This window comes from Monodelphis domestica, chromosome 6 (assembly GCF_027887165.1).
Source record: "Monodelphis domestica isolate mMonDom1 chromosome 6, mMonDom1.pri, whole genome shotgun sequence".
In the NCBI taxonomy this organism is placed as follows: domain Eukaryota; kingdom Metazoa; phylum Chordata; class Mammalia; order Didelphimorphia; family Didelphidae; genus Monodelphis; species Monodelphis domestica.
In genome coordinates, this window is record NC_077232.1 from 18726687 (window position 1) to 18744713 (window position 18027).

General features: G+C 33.8%; 1 protein-coding gene across 1 annotated transcript; it reads left to right on the forward strand.

The window, feature by feature from the left end:
* Positions 1-16663: 16663 nt before the first annotated feature.
* LOC100026445 (olfactory receptor 5B12-like) lies at positions 16664-17608 on the forward strand. The gene has a single exon (XM_001377025.4). The coding sequence runs from the start codon at positions 16664-16666 to the stop codon at positions 17606-17608; it is 945 nt and encodes a 314-aa protein (XP_001377062.4).
* Positions 17609-18027: the final 419 nt, after the last annotated feature.

Sequence of the window (18027 nt, forward strand, 5' to 3'; positions counted from 1 at the left end):
AAACAGCTAAATTCTGATTGCTTAATAAACTTATAAAAATAGTTACTATAATTTCATTACTTTCTCATTAATTATCCTCAATCACTTCCTTTGGTTGAATATTGATTGATTCTAATATCTGGAGTCTTTTTTTTAAAGGGGTCAAAGGATTCTCATTCTCTTCATGGTCTCCTCTGATTCCAAGGATCATTATAATCGATGGGCCATGCAAGATATTTACAATAGTTCTTACAGAACATATTCCACTAAGAATCAATGCACAATGCAGAGAGGGCATTCCAGTAATGAGGCTCATCTGTGCAATTATTTATCTTAGGACCAAAAGAATGAGTACAACACATAGGGAACTAGTTACAGTTATATGATTACAATACAAACTTATTGAAAGAACACTATACTTATTTGAAGCAGAGATGGAATATAAGAAATTAAAGTGAATAATGTAGAGATCCAATCACAGTGGTCAAATAAATTCTTCTTGATTTTTTTCTGCATTGCTTTCTAGAATATCCTCAAAAACTTTGTTACTCCCATTAGAGTTGCTTACAGAATTTTTTTCCTGAAAATTTGGAACATTCTCATTTGTTTGTCTTTTTAGGGATAGTATAGTCTGGGTCAATGTAATTGTACCCAAATATCTGAGAAATCTTGTGACATTATATTATGGCTATATTATGAAGTTTTCTGTTGTTGATGTAGCCAAAATATCAGGTTGTTTGGACTCATGAGACATTCTCATTACAAGCCTTCTTTAAACCATCTTTAGACCATCCCAAATTTTCCACAGAAATAAACCTAATATTGCCTCTCATTTCAGTATTTTTCCAATTTTTATATTTTTCCAAAATTGAAATCTCCAATCTAAACCCATTGTCAAATATTATTGTTCTTCTACCGGTGAATTTTCAAATAACCCAGGTGAGAACACTGGTCAGTCATTCCATACATTTCTTTGAGAGTAAAGCCAGTGTACCAGTGCTAACGTAATAATAATAAAGACAATGGTGATTATGGTGATGATGCTAGATTGTAGTTATGTAGCACCTACTATATGCCAGGAACTGGGCTAAGTGTGTCACAACATCCAGAAGATACAGGTACTATTATTAACACCATTTTAAAGTTGAGAGCACTGAGGCAAACAGAAGTGAAATGATTTGACCAGGCCAAACAGCTAGTCTCTGATCATGGATTTGAAATGAGATATCCCTGAGTCCAGACCCATTGAATTTTCCAGTGTGTCCAGATTCTACCTCTAAGAAAATAGTAATTCTTTAATCATTTTTTCCCTATTGAGCTTAGGCTCTATCTAAATGTTGGTAAAAGGAAAGCAATATTTGAGATTGAACTTTAAGTACATTTCTTATTCTTTTTTTCCTTACTTTCTAAATGAGGACTATCTTTTTCATCTTTTTTGTATTCTCAGCACATAGAACAGTGTCTGGCACATAGTAAGAGCTTATTAAATATTTTTGACTTAATGATTATTAGCCAGTAGAAAAAGCAAATAGTTCATTTTGTATCTAGTTATTTATTTTCAGTGATTGGTTAGGAAGCTAAATTTACAAATAAATAATTCCTCTTCTGCACAAAATAAATTATAAGATTGTCCTACCACTTTATATTTGATATTTATAAGAGAAAAGAGAATATATAGATGTTCACAGAAGACTAGTACCTATGGTTTGTGGGTTTTCCAAGTCCTTTTCAGAGCTGTTCTCCTCCTTTGGACTTCAATAACTCTGGAAGAGAGAGTAAGGCAGAAGACTCGAACTCTGCCTCACTTAAATCTAATTAATTCACAAGTCAAGGGACATCACCACTATGTCATTTTGGTCCTCTTCCATTACCAAGATCAACAACCAAATGAGCAAAATTTAATTTTATTCTTATTATAAATTAAAATAAAGATATAAACTTGATATGTAGCCATGCTTAAAACAGTTTCTGGTGTTCAGTCAAATATTGTAATACTTTGTTCCATTCTTAAAATCTAGCTTAAATTTTTCATTATATTTATATACATAGTAAACATGATATATCATAAACATATTTTAACATGACTGAATTTATTAAAATGTTAATTATATTCAATAAAATGTATAGAACAGAAAAATGTAATATACAATTTGATAGATAATAGCAAATATTTAAGTTCTTGCTGAATAAGTTCTTTTAATTCTTCCATCATGTCCCACATAAAATGTTGGAAATAATTAATTGGAGTTTTATAACTTAGTATTTCGGGTTTTCAAAATCCTAGGATCAGAGACTTCCAGATAAACATGGCAGCAGTCTAGACACGGGAATCTACATCTCCCCATCACCTACTGATACATCAAAAGGTTAAAAAAACAAAACAAATTCATATGGATGGAGAGACTCTACCGTAGGGCTCAGCACTGAAGGTACATGGGATTTGGGCATCTCCAAACTATAAGGGGGTGGAAAAGCTTCCATCAAAAGGGGAGCTGATCAACCCTCAACCACCACATCCTACAGAGCCAGAGTGCACTAGAATCAGTGAGTGAGCAAGGTACACCTCTAGAGCAAGTGAAGAGCACCTCTAGGACCTTGGCAGCTGACTAAGACCACCAAAGACTTACCCCTACGTGCAGATATTCCTGAAACCCCATCAGGCTGAGAAGCTCAGTCCCATGGGGAAATAGCACAGAGAAGGTCAGCAAACCTTAGAAGTTGCAGAAACTCAAGAGGTGACCTCAGGCAAAAACATTGCTCCTTAGCTCCATACATAGAGATACTGCCCTCCCCACTCAGATTTCTGACTGGAAAGTGAAGAAAAAAACACCATAATGATGGCAAACAGTGACCAGGAACAAGAACTTCCCAACACCAAAATAAAAACAAGAAGAATGTGTTGATAATGCCCTGGATAATTTTTATGGAGAAAAAATCCAGACTACAGAGGAAATAGCAGAAGAGGAAATGCAAATAATACAATTAAATAAAACCAAACCTTCCCCCAAAAAACAGAAATTGGCCAGAACCTCTTGAAGAATTTGAAATGAAGCTTATAAAAAAAAATGGAAGCCTTCTGGCAAGGAAAGTGGCAAATAGTTCAAGAAGAAAATAACAGTTTAAAGGACAAGAACGCCCAATTGGAAAAATAGCTGGAAGCCACAAAAAGCAGGATAGACCAAACTGAAAAGGAAACCCAGTTTTTAAAGACCAGAATTAGGCAATCAGAAGACCATAATCTTGCAAAACAACAAGAATTAAAAAAGCAAAGTCAAAATACTGAAAAAATATCTCACTGACAAGATGACAGATCAGGAAAACAGATCACAAGGAGACAATTTGAGAATCATTGGTCCACCTGAAAACCCAGAGAAATAAACAGAAATCTTGACATCATACTACAAGACACAATCCAAGAAAAATGCCATGATATTCTTGAATGAGGGGGCAAAATAGACATTGAAAGTGTTCATAGAGCACCCTCTACACTAAATCCTCAAAAGACAACCCCTAGGAATGTAATTGCCAAATTAAAGAGCTTCCAAGCTAAGGAGAAAATTCTACAAGAAGCTAAAAAGAGACAATTCAGATATCAAGGAGCACCAATTAGGATTACCCAAGATCTGGAAGCTTCCACACTGAAGGACCACAAGGCTTAGAATATGATATTGAGAAAGGCAAGAGAATTGGGTGTTCAAGCAAGGATCACCTACCTATCAAAACTGACTATATACTTCTAGGGGAAAATATAGGCATTCAACAAAACAGAAGATTTCCAAGTATTTGTAAAGAAAAGAAAAGAACTAAGTGGAAAGTTTGATATCCAAACACAAAAAAAATCAAGAAAAACATGAAAAGATAAGTAAGAAAGAGAGCAGAAAGGGATTTTTTAAATTTAAACTTTTTTCGTTAAGGGCTTCAATAAGATCAAATTGTTTATATTAATATATGGGAAAATGTTATTTGTAAATCTCAAAAATTATATTCACTATTATAGTAATTAGAAGAATAATTCACAGGAAGAGACTGGACTAATAAGTGGTACATGATGATATACAAAAAAGAAAAAGGGAGAGGGGAATCGAAGATGGCACCAAAAGAAAGATGAAGAAATGAGATAAATGGGATAATCTATATCACACAAAGAGGCACATAGGAAGGGGAGGGGAGGAATACTATTATAATAAGGAGAAGAAGAGAGCGCTAAAAGGTTATGCTTAAAACTTACTCTCAGTGAAATCAATTCTGAGAGGGAAGAGCATCTAGATCCATTGGGGTATCAAATTCTATCTTACCAGACAAGGAAAGTTAGAAGGGAAAAATAAGGGGAGGGAGTGGAGCGGGAGTACAAAAAAAAGGAGAGAAAGAGAGGGAGGGGAATTTAATAGATCTTAAAAAATAATAAGAAGAAGGGAACAAAAAGGGAGGGGGCAGAAAGGGAAGTAAAATAAGGGTGGGGATTGGGGGATTGATTAAAAGCACACCACTAGTTTAAAAGGAAATAGTGAAAGAAGAAAGGGCAGAATTAGGAGAGGATATCAAAATGTTAGGGAATACACAAGTGGCAATCATAACTGTGAACATGAATGGAATAAACTCACCCATAAAAAGAAAAGAAATAGCAGAGTAGAGTAGAAACCAAAATCCTACCATATGTGGTCTACAAGAAACACACATGAGGCAGGTAGACACACACAGGGTAAAGATCAAAGGCTGGGGCAAAATCTATTGGACCACACCTGAGAAAAAGAAGACAGGAGTTGAAATCATGATATCTGACAAAGCCAAAGTAAAAATAAATCTGATTAAAAGGGATAGGGAAGGTAACTACATCCTGAAAGAAAGCAGTATAGACAATGATGAAATATCAGTAATCAATATGTATGCACCAAATGGTATAGCATCCAAATTTCTAAAGGAAAAACTAGTGGAATTGAAGGAGGAAATAGTTAAACTATACTAGTGGGTGACCTGAACTTTCCACTATCAAATCTAGATAAATGAAATAAATAAATAAATAATAAAGAGTTAAGAGATGTGAATGAAATCTTAGAAAAATTAGAGGTAATAGATATATGGAGAAAAACAAATAAGGTCAAAAAGAATACACCTCCTTTTCAGTAGCACCTGGTACATTCACAAAAATTGACCATGAACTAGGGCATAAAAACATGGCAAACAAGCGCAATATGCATAAATAATAAATGCAAACTTTTTAGATCATAAGTCAATAAAAATAATAATTAATAAGGGTATATGGAGAACCAAATCAAAAATTATTTGTAAATTAATTAATATGATTCTACAGAATTGGTTAAATAACAAATCATAGAAACTATAATTTCATTTAAAAAATTACAGTGATTCTTTCAAAATATATGGGATGCAACCAAAGCAGTACTCAGGGGGAAATTTATATCCTTGAGTTGATATATTAACAAATTAGGGAGGGCAGAGGTCAGTGAATTGGACATGCAAATCAAAAAACTTGAAAGTGAACAAATTAAAAATCCCCAGTTGAAAACTAAATTAGAGATGATAAAAATTAAGGGAGATATTAATAAAATCAATAGTGAAAGAACTGTTGAATTAATAAATAAGACTAGAAGCTGTAATTTGGAAAAAATAAACAAAATGGACAAAGTCAATCTAATTAAAAGAAGGAAAGAAGAAATTAACAGTATCAGAGATGAAAAGGGAGACCTCACCTCTAATGAAGAGGAAATTAAGGCAATCATTAAAAACTATTTTGCCCAATTATATGACAACAAATATGGCAATCTAGGTGATATAGATGAATATTTGCAACTATAAAAATTGCCTAGATTAACAAAAGAAGAAATACAATTATTAAATAATTCTGTATCAGAAAAAGAAATTTAAAAATCCATCAAAGAACTCCCTAAGAAAAAATTCCCAGGTTCAGATGGATTCACAAGTGAATTCTATCAAACATTCTAAGAATAACTAATGCAATACAATACAAACGATTTGACATAATAAGCAAAGAAAGAGTTCTACCAAATTCCTTTTCTGACATAAATGTCGTACTGATTCCAAAGCCAGGCAGGTCAAAAACAGTGAAAGAAAACTATAGACCAATCTCCTTAATGAATATAGATGCAAAATCTTAAATAGAATACTAATAGAAAGACTCCAGCAAGTGATCACAAGAGTTATTCATTATGATCAAGTGGGATTTATACCAGGAATGCAAGGATGGTTAATATTAGGAAAACCATTCACATAATTGACCAAATTCACAAGCAAATCTACAAAAGTCAAATGATTATCTCAATAGATGCAGAAAAAAACCTTTCACAAAATGCAATACACATTCCTATTGAAAACACTAGAAAGGATAGGAATAGAAGGGCTGTAAAAAATAGACTCGAATACAGGACTACAATCCCCATGAGCCTTTGCTCCACTTCCCCAAAATGACTTGTAATCTCACCTGGGACGAGATCAAGAAGGTATTTAAGCTGATTCAAAGGCTTTTGAGGCTCTCACTTTTTTGAACTTCCATTTTGGAACAGACGTGGCTTTTTTTCATAATGTAGGTGAGGTTGTGTCTAGGCCACTCTATGGCCTGGACACGTGTTTCTTATCCTGTATTTTCTTTAATCCTTAATTTTCAATAAACCTCTAAAAAAAATAATACTCCTTGCAGAGAGAAACTAATTTCTACCTGCCTCAGCTCCTGCCTCAGTCTCCCCCTCTCCTCTAAATTTTAACTGTTACAGGGCCTTTCCTAAAAGTAATAAACAGTATATATCTAAAACCATCAGCAAATATCTGCAACGGGGATGAATGAGATACATTTCCAATAAAATCAGAAGTGAAAAAAGGATGCCCATTATCACCTCTATTATTTGATATTGGCCTAAGGACACTAGCAATAGCAATTAGAGAAGAAAAATAAATTAAAGGTATTAAAATTGGCAATGAGAAGATCAAACTATCACTCTTTGCGGATGATATGATGGTCTACTTAAAGAATCCAAGAGAATCAACTAAAAATCTAGTAGAAATAATCAACAACTTTAGCAAAGTTTCAGGATACAAAATAAACTCACATAAGTTATGAAAATTTCTATATATTTCCAACACATTTCAGCAGCAAGAATTAGAAAGAGAAATTCCATTTAAAATCACCCTAGAAAATATAAAATACTTGGGAATCTATCAGCCAAGACAAACACAGGGACTATGTGAATACAACTACAAAACTCTCTCCACGCAATTAAACTAGATCTAAATAATCAGAAAAACATTAACTGATCATGGATAGGATGAGCTAACATAATAAAAATGAAAATTCCAAATCAATTTGCTAATTTAGTGCCATACCCATTGACCTACCAAAAAAAAAAAAACTTTTTTTACTGAATTAGAAAAAGAAAAACATGACAAAGTGGGCTAAGTGACCTCAGCAAGACAGTCTATGATAAGCCCAAAGATCCCAGTTTTGGGGACTAAAATCCACTATTTGCTAAAACCTGCTGGGAAAATTGGAAGACAATATGGGAGAGATAAGGTTTGGATCAACACCTCACACCATACACCAAAATAAATTCATAAGTACTTTGAGATTAGAGACTGACTTGCTTTCATATTTATTTTCTTGGTACTATACATGGTTCTTGGTACATGGTTCTTTGATCCAGCCATAGCACTGCTTGGTTTGCATCCCAAAGAGATAATAAGGAAAAAGACTTGTACAAGAATATGCATAGCTGCACTCTTTGTGGTGGCAAAAAATTGGAAAATGAAGGGATACCCTCCAATTGAGGAATAGCTGAACAAATTGTGGTATATGTTAGTGATGGAATACTATTGTGCTCAAAGGAATAATGAACTGGAGGGATTCCATGTGAACTGCAACAACCTCCAGGAATTGATACAGTGTGAAAGGAGCAGAACCAGGAGAACCTTATACACAGAGACTGATACACTGTGGTACAATCGAATGTAATGGATTTCTCTAGTAGCAGGAATGCAGTGATGCAGTAAAATTTGGAGGGATATATAAGAAAAAACACTATCCACATCCAGAGGAAGAACTGTGGGAGTAGAAACACAGAAGAAAAACAATTACTTGATCACATGTTTTAATGGGTATATGATTGGGAATGTAGACTCTTAAGGTTCACCCTAGTGCAAACATAATAGTATGGAAATAGGTTTTGATCAAGACACATGTAAAACCCAGTGGAAATGCCCATAGGCTACAGGAGGCATTGGGGGAGATGGGAAGGAAAGAATATGACTCATAACCAAGGAAAAATATTCTAAATTAAGTAAATTAATTTTTTTAATTATAGGATCAATAAAATTTTGTATTTTATATTTATAATTGAATAGTCTGTATTTTCTTAGTAGTATTTCAGACAAAAGTTCTCATTGTATTCATTAAAAAACATATCCCCCTCACCCTGCAGAAACATGTAAATTACCAGGAACTGGGTCTGTGTGACCCCAGAATATGAGCTAAAATTTCTGAGACAGTATATATCAGGCTTCATATAACCCAAGTAGAAAGTCTGCATAAACAAGACATAAGGCATCACTTTTCACATGTATATATGCATAGGTGATTTGGTGTTTGGGCTTTAAAAATTGCTTTAAAGCAAAAGTGAATAATATGGAAATAAGTATCAAATGATAATATTCCTCGAGCCCAGTGGAATTTCATGTCAGCTCTGAGAGGGGGAGGGAAAAGAGGAAGGAAAGAAAATGAATCATGTAAGCATGGGAAAATATTTTAAAATTTTAAATAAATTTAGAAAGAAGTTTGCATGCTTTCCTTCAAAATTTCATCTAGTTGAATTCAACTGACAATTCTAGCCTGCTGAGCTATTTCTGATCTTTGAATAGACCACAAAGTACTTTAATCCCCCCTCCTGCTTTTTTTTAAGCTTGTAATGTGATTAGGGTGACAGTATTTGTCCAAGTAAGAGATTAATTAAATTCATCAACAATTTACAAAACCACTACCTTGAATAAGATCAAGTTATAAGTATGGTAAGAAAAACAAACGTTTTGTCTGATCTTGAGGAACCAAATTCTATTTGGTGAAACTAAACATACAAACTTATAATAAACTTTATATATAAATAGAAGTCAACATAAATATATATGAACAGTAAATACAAGAGAATTTTTCAGTGAGGAGTAGATAGTAATGGGCAGGAGGTGAGGAGACACTATTTCCCAAGATGACAGGGAGCCAATATTCAATCCTTCTTGGATTCAAGTATTCAATAAATTCTGAATCTGCCACACAGTGCTTTTCCCTGTCTTTCTTTACATATTGTCCTCAAGCATAGTAGTAGGACACTTGTCAAAGTCTCTATCTAAATCTAATCAAATGGTGACTCCATTGTTCCCCTGCATTATCAGTAAACTAGACCATTAAAGGCAAATGTCCTTGAAGGTCAGAGTTTGCAGCATTAGATGAAGATTGGAGGAAATGGGTAAACTGGAAACTCTGAGCAGATTTTAAAAAGGAATAGTTATAATATTTATAATGATGATAATATAGTTTATAATTTATAAATGAGAATCCTCATAATGGTCCTTAAAGTTAACACATACTTGCAAACATGCTTATTTGTATTTTACAAATGAGGAAATCAGGATTGAACCAGGAAAAATTACTTCTTCCAGGATAAATTACTTGCCTAAAGTTTCAGTGACCTCTAATTCTATCTCAAACCTTCGGCCACCCAATTCAATGGTGTTTTTCCTAGCCAAACTTTTTGATATCTTGGTATTCACTTTGCACCTCACTTTCTTTCATGGTCACTATTGCGTTTGATCTTAACTAAAACCTTTTGATCGTTTTCAGATATGAGAGGATTATCCTATTTCAAAAATGGATTAACTGAGATTTGGAAATGTCCAATGACTTCATCAGCATCACATATTTAGGAGGAAGAGAATCAAGCTTTAGTTAATAGCCTTGTCCAGGTCCCTATCTACCTCAGCTTGCTAAAAACAAGGTAAGAATTACAAAATACCCATGAGAAAATGGTCTCTCTGTATGCTTATATTTCCCCCCCAATGGTCAGAGAAGAATTTAATGGTTTGTTTTCTTCACGAGTTGGCAGTAGAGCTGCCTTGTGTCTCCAAGGGACAACCAGTTCCTCAGAGATTGAAGTCTCCCAGATCTGGATAAAGTCCCTGCCTCAGTCCTAACTTCAACTCTTGACATTGAAACGAGTTCTGTGGTGCGACCAGATTGTGAGTCCAATTCACTTAGTCATTCATCTAGTTATTTGTTTTTTGGGGTGTGTGTTTCATCAGCCTGAGTTGAATTGAGGATAGGAGAGGTTGTCGTTAACTATATTGTCATCCATGACACAGCAAAGGCCTGGAGTGACCACTCTGCCACCAGGATCTTTTGATCTCTTTGTCCCAATGATTAGGGAGATGTTTCAATAATGATAGCAGGTGTTTCCTCAGCTTGGAATTTTATGGTTAAATCTTAAATATAAAATTCTTCACTAATTCTCCTCTTTAGTGTCCTAGCTACCTTCCTCCATATTAAACCAGATAGATTCTAGTATTCCCAATCCAAGACTACAGTGCTTTTGTAGATAGCAACATGTTATAGTGGAAACATTTCAGGACCTGGAGACATGAAGAACTGGAAAAAACCTCTCCATCTAATGCACCATTTCTCCACTGGTAAGTCAATTGACATCTTCCATTTCCTTATCTGTAAAGTACTCATAATGATATTTGTAGTGCACGTCTCATAGGATTCTTTTTGGACTCCAATAAAATCATGTCTGTATATTGTTTTCCAACATACAAATGCTCTAGAAACAGCTGAGAGTTTTCAAGATCATCATTTTTCAATAACTGCAAAAGTACTTGGAGCAGTGGTTCACTATTCAGTCCTAATGAAGACTTAATTAAATAATGTCATTAATGGGTATATTGTGTGCACAGTATTGCATTAAATTTGTGAGGGAGGGAGGCTGGTAACCAAATTTAGGTAAGACATTCTTTGCCGTCAATGCTAATCATTCATTTATTTATACAGGACTTAAGCATTTGTGAAAACTTCCCATCGACCTTCTCATTTGAATCTCTTTAGAACTATGTGAGATGAATACAGTTATTTTTATCCCCCCCCTTTTATAGATAAATAACTTGAGGGCAATTGACGTAAGTGACTTTTTCATATATAATATTAAATAGAATTTGAAATGGTATTTAAATACAGGAAGTTCCTTCTACTTCTGAATATTGTTTGTTGGGGTTTTTTTTTTTTGGAATGTTTTCCTTATATCAAACCTGAATTTATTTCTTTTTAAGGTCTACCTTTTGCCCCTGGTTCTTACCTTTGAGGATAAGTCATAATCTTCTGGCATACTACAATCCTTCAGATACTTGAAAATAACTTTAATCACAATAGCTGCCCTGACAACCATATTTTATCTTTTATAGGTTAAACAGCCCCAGTTTCATTCACCAATTCTAAAAAGTGAAATTTCAAAGTATTTCTCCACTTTGACATTCTCTAGCCAATCAATATCCTTCCCAAAATGGAAAACATACAACTCAACATATTGCTCTAAGTGCCACATACCAAAGACCGCATCTGTGTGCCTGGTTATTGTTCTCTGCTTAATATAAAGTCAAATTCCTTTTCTTTTTAGCCACGTAGGTCACAAAGTTGTGTTGGGGATCAAATGATCCAATGTATTTAAAATACTTTGTGAAACTTTTCAGTACTACAGATTATTTTTTTTATAACCAAGTCTGGCTAATTGAAAATGTTTCTTTTTTACCTTCAAAATTTCACTGTTGAGATCATTTTGCTCTTTCTGGTTACAACTACTTCTAGAATTAGTCCATAAATTTCTATTTTATTTTACCTCTGGAATGTAGGGAATCGACTGTACACAAACCAAATATAAATGTCTGACAATTGCTAGTTTCTCTTTATCTATCTTAAATTTAGGATATCTTAATAAGTTTCCACTCTTTTCTTCAACATTCCCACTTATTTTGATCCTACCCAACAATTCCTCATCCCTTCTGAGAATCCAATGCAAAATGGAATTTCCACGTATTGTTCCTTCACTTTTGAAATTCTGATAGACAAAATTATCACAGTCATCAAGAAATCAAAGGGATTTTTTGAGGAGAAAGAAGCCACGGTATATAGGTTGATATGTAGATGATAATAGTTAAAGAGACCGATAGAAAAAGACAATGAGAAAAAACAAGCAAAGTCAAAGGGAAAAAGAGACAGAAGGGAGTCACAGATAGTGATGAAGAGATACTGTGAAATAGAGAAAAAGAACCAGAGACGAAAACAAAACTAGAATGAGGGAGAAAGAAAAAGGGAAAACATCCTGGCAGATGTCCAGATAATTGAAGCATCTCATCACAACTCTGATAACTGTATAAATTATTTCCATAATGTTCCTCCACTCTGGTTCCTATATTACCTTGTATGTTTTCTAAGTAGAAAAAAAAATTACAATGGCCTGCTGTTAACTATTCCATTTCATTGGAATAATGGAGTAACCTTTCCGGAACCATATTCTCTTTGAGTTGCCTGCCTCAAGCCTACATGTTTTGTTGAATGTTAGATCTCTATTCATGTGTTAAATATTTCAATTCATCTTCCTTGAGAGGGACCTTGATACACTACATGGATGTTGTATTTTCTAACTTTCATTCTTCCTAATTAACCAGCTCTGACCATCCTGACTTGAGATTCTCTCATTTGGTTTTCTATAATATTTTCAAGATGAAACTTGTTCTAGAGAGCATGTGGCAGCCCTTCTCAGAACTACCTTGGAAACATTTTCTGGCATCTCATGGTGGCAAAGTTCAATTAGGTACTCTAAGTGTAAGTGAATGATAAATAACTGTGGCAGGACCTTCCTATCTCTGATGGCTTATACTCTGGGCTGGGAATGACTCTGGATTTGTCTGGTGCACAAAGGCTACCTTAGCTAAGTTAAGAGAGGGAAGGCTACCACTGGTCAATCAATGAGTGATATTTAGTGTCTACTACTGTATCCCAGGCATTGTGCCAAATCTAGAGAATACAAAGAAAAGGTAGAGGCTCTGCTCTCCAGGAGCTCACAATCTTAAGGCAAATGCAAATAAATGTACAAACAAGCTCTATCCAGGATAAATTTGAGATCATCAAAAGAGGGAAGGTACTGGAATTGAGATGGATCAAGAAAGACTTCCTGGTGGTGGTGTCTTAGTTCAAACTTGAAGGAGATGAAAGCAGAAATTAGTGATTTCCCAGGGAAATCTTATGCTAAATAAATGGACAAATGTCCCTTCTTGGTGGCTGCCTTCTGCTTGCACAGTGGCAGGGTAGAATATTGAAAAAGGGACAGGCTATGTGAGGAAAAGAAACTGAGAAATCATGTATTTATTGTTAAGTGATCTACCGGTGATCTTTTAGACAAAAAATTCCCACAACTATGGAACTGGCATTCACTGGCTGCTGTTTCAACTCAGGACCTGATGACTTTAGTTCACTGAATACCCCTGATAGCTACAACAATTCCAGGACTAAGCAGAATCCCAATAAAATCTCAGCCAACGTTCTTGGATACTCTGCTCACTTCACTCAGTCTCTTAACTTTCCTGTCATTTTGTTCCTCCATTTTTCTCCTTTATTCTATTTTTAATTATTCTTCACTGGAGTGAACCATATTCAAGTAGGTCTAGTTCTTCCACTCTTACAAACAATAGGCCCCTTGTTATGATTATTTTCACTGGAGAACAAAGCATTTACAATTCCTGAAGTGAGATATTTTACTTTGGTAATTATTAAGTGTGTAGAAGATTGAAAAAAAAAATAAGGAGAGGACACAGAGACAAGAAGAAAGGGTGTAGGATTTATATTAATGGCCAATACTCCAGGTATTATATTTTATAAAGTTTATTAATAATCACTAGAAGTGAAGAAATAAAAGGGTAATTATTTAACAAAGTAAAACCATGTGACAAGTTTTTCTACTTGCTCAAAAACCCCATGTCTACAGCTGGCACCACAGGAAGAGAAGAGAGTGAGAGGTGGAACTACATAGAATTGATATCTTGTCTATATCAGCACATAACATGAGAAGGAAAGTGGGGTGCCAGGAATTATAGTTTTTAGGGTAATTCTAATTACACAAATGACAGAGCCAAGATGGAAGAGTATAGAGAAAGCTTAAACTGATAAATAATATTAGTAGTTGATTTTATGAAAAAAGCAAATAAAATAGAAGGCTGGTTAATTTTATTTAAAAAGGAAATAAAGAAAATCAAATTACTAGTACCAAAAAGAAAAAGGGTGAATTTGCCATCAATGAAGAAATTAAAGCAATTAGGAGCTATTTTTGCCCAATTGTATTCCAATCAATATGACAATATAAGCAAAATGGATGGATATTTATAAAAATATATAAATTAACTAGATTAGCAAAAGAGGAAATAGAATACTTAAATAGGTCCTTCTTAGAAAAAGAAATTGAGCAAGACATAAATACACACCCAAAGAAAAAATTTCCAGGGCAAAATAGATTCACAAGTAAACTCTTTCAAACATTTAAAGAACAATTAATCCTGATACTAAATAAGTTATTTGATAAAATAAGCAGAGATGGAATTCTACCAAATTATTTTTATTACACAAATATTGTACTCTTTTCTAAGCCAGAAAGAACAAAAAGAGAAAGAAAATTATAAGTCAATAACCTTAATGAAAATAGATGTAAACATTTTAAATAAAATATTAACAAGGAGATAATAGCAAATATATCATAAGGATCATTCACTATGACTAGGTATAATTTAAACCAGAAATTCAGGGCTTGCTTAATCTTTGGAAAACATTCAGCATAATCAAGCACATTAATAACCAAAGTAACAGAAATCACATGATGGTCTCTTTAGATGCAGAAATTGCATTTGACAAAATACAATACCCATTCCTAAAATAGGATAAAGCATGAGAATAAATTGACCATTCCTCAAAATAATATAGTTTTTACCTAATATTACAACAAAAATGTTAACTTTATCAATAAGAAAGGAAAAAAAGAAATCAAAAGAATTTAAATAGGCAGTAAAGAAAATAAACTATCACTTTGTGAATGATATATTGGTATACTTAAGAGAATCCCAGAAAATCAACTAAAAGACTAGTTGAAATAATTTTAGTAAAGTTGAAGGATACAAAATAAACCCACCTAAATCATCAGCATTTCCATCTATTACCAAAAACCTTCAGGAACAAGAGATAGAGAAATCCCATTTAAAATACCTCTAGACATTATAAAACACCTGGGAATTTGCTAGGAAAAATGGAGGGATTCTATGAACCCAATTGCAAACATTTCCCACAAATAAAGTCACATCTAAACAATTAAAAATATTAATTGCTCATGGGTATGCTAAATAACTTTATAGATTCAGTGCCATACTAATCAAAATAATAAAATAATTATCTTATAGAACTAAAAAATAATAAAATTAATCTGAAAGAAAAAAAGGTCAAAAATATCAAGGGAATTAATGGGAAAAAAGTCAAAGAAGATGGTCAAGGAGTACCAGATCTCAAATTGTATTATAAAGCAGTAATCATCAAAAGAATCTGGTACTGGCTGAAAAATAGAGTAGTGGATCAGTGGAATAGATTAGATATACAATAAAGAGTCATAAATGACCTAATGTTTGATTAATTCAAAGACCCCAGCTTTGAAGAGAACTCAGTATTTGAAAAAAGTTGATGGGAAAACTAAAAACAATGTGGTATAAACTAGGTATTGATCAATATGTTACTCACTAAACCAATATAAGTTAAAAATGGATATATGATTTAAATATAAATAGTGATGCCATAAGTTAATTAGGGGAAGTTATAATAGTTTACCTATCAGATCTATGGAAAGGGAAGAATTAATGACTAAAGAGAAGGTAGAGAGCATTATAAGATGTTAAATGAATAATTTTTATTATATTGAATAAAATAGCTTTTCTACAAACAAAACCAATGTAACTAAGATTAGGAGGCAACAATAAAATGGGAAAAATTTGTACCAAATTTCTCTGATAAATGTCTAACTTCTCAAAATTATGATGAACTGAGTCAAAATTTATAAGAATACAAGTCATTCCCCAATTTATAAATGAGCAAAGGATATGAAAAGTCATATTTCAGATGAAGAAATCAAAGTGATGGATAATCATATAAAAATTCTCTAAACCACTCTTGATAGGAAATGCAAATTAAAACATCTCAAAAGTACTGACTCATAATAACACATGCATAACCTCCATCAAATTGGTGGGAGGAGATGGAGGGCAAGAAGACAATTTAGATTTTTCAATTTCAGAAAATGTACATTAAAATTGTTGTTAAATATAATTGGGAAAATAAAATACCTTTGAATAAAAAGGTAAAGAGTAATACATAAAGTAATTTCTATAAGAAACTTGATTAGTGAATTTGTGGTACCTAGAGTAATTGCTATAACAGTTGTCTAGATGATCTTAGTCACCTAATTCTCTATTTCTACATTCCAAATAAGATATGTCTATGACTATGTTTTATGTCTTAGAGTAATTCAATATGAATTATTGATTTTTCTGATGATTACTCTTTTTTGTTTCAGGATAATGACATCACTCTCAAATTACATTTATGGAGAACACATCTGAAGTGAATGAGTTCATCCTTATAGGATTAACAGATGACCCATGGCTTCAAATTCCTCTTTTCATAATGGTCACCCTCTTCTATCTCATCACCCTAGTTGGGAACCTGGGAATAGTAACTCTGATCTCCTGGGATTCCTGCCTCCATACCCCAATGTACTTTTTCCTCAGGAAACTATCTCTGGTGGATTTGAGTCTTTCCTCAACTGTTATTCCCAAAGTGATGACTGGGCTCCTCACAGGGGATAAGGCCATCTCTTATAATGGATGTGCTACCCAATTGTTCTTCTTTGGGGCCTTTGCTGCTATTGAAAGTTACATCTTAGCCTTCATGGCCTATGATCGCCATGCAGCTGTGTGTAGACCCCTACATTACACCACTATCATGACTTCAAAAATGTGTACATATATGACCACTGGGGCTTACATCTGGGGATTTCTGACCTCCTTCATATTCGTAGAAAATGTTTTTAGTCTTTCCTTCTGCAGGTCCAATGTAGTCCATCATTTTTTCTGTGATAGTCCCCCTCTCTTAGTTCTCTCTTGCTCTGAAATTCACACCACTGAGTCAATAATCTTCATATTTGGGTCATTAAATGCATCCTTCCCATTTCTTGTTATCTTTTTCTCTTACTTATTCATCTTCATCACCATCCTGAAGATCCGTTCTAATGATGGGCGCCAGAAAGCTTTCTCCACCTGTGCTTCCCATCTCACAGCAGTGTTCATATTTTATGGGGCCATCATCTTCATGTACTTCCGACCCAGCTCAAGCCATTCAATGGACTCGGACAAAATGGCATCAGTATTCTACACCATGGTTATACCTATGTTGAATCCTCTCATCTATAGTCTGAGAAACAAAGAAGTTAAGAATGCTTTCAGAAAAGCTGTGAGAGGACAACGCCTTCAATTTGATCAGCCTTTTTAATTAGAGAAAATAATCAATCTGTACCCTCCTCCTTCTGTGATCCAGCCCCCAATAAGGTTATTTTTCTTATTCACACAGAAATATAAGCCATAAATTTTTCCTGGAGTTACATCATGTAGAAGCAGATGTCATGGAATTAAGTAAGTTTTGAATTTAAATTCCATGTCAAACATTTTCATGTTGTGTAACATTAGGCCCATCCTATGTAAACTAGGGAAATAGGCAGCACAAGGTATAATGCAATGGATCTGGAGTCAGGAATATCTGAGTTCGAATATGGCCATAGACACTAATTTTGTGACCTAGAACAAGTCAATTAATCCTGTTTGCCTCAGTTTCCTCATCTGAAAAATGAGTTAGCAAAGGAAATAGCAAACCACTCCAGTATCTTTGCCAAGAAAACTTCTCATGGGGTTTTG

What these genes read in the sequence shown, in the direction of transcription:
- LOC100026445 (XM_001377025.4), top strand. Translation starts at nt 16,664, where the DNA reads ATGGAGAACACATCTGAAGTGAATGAGTTCATCCTTATAGGATTAACA.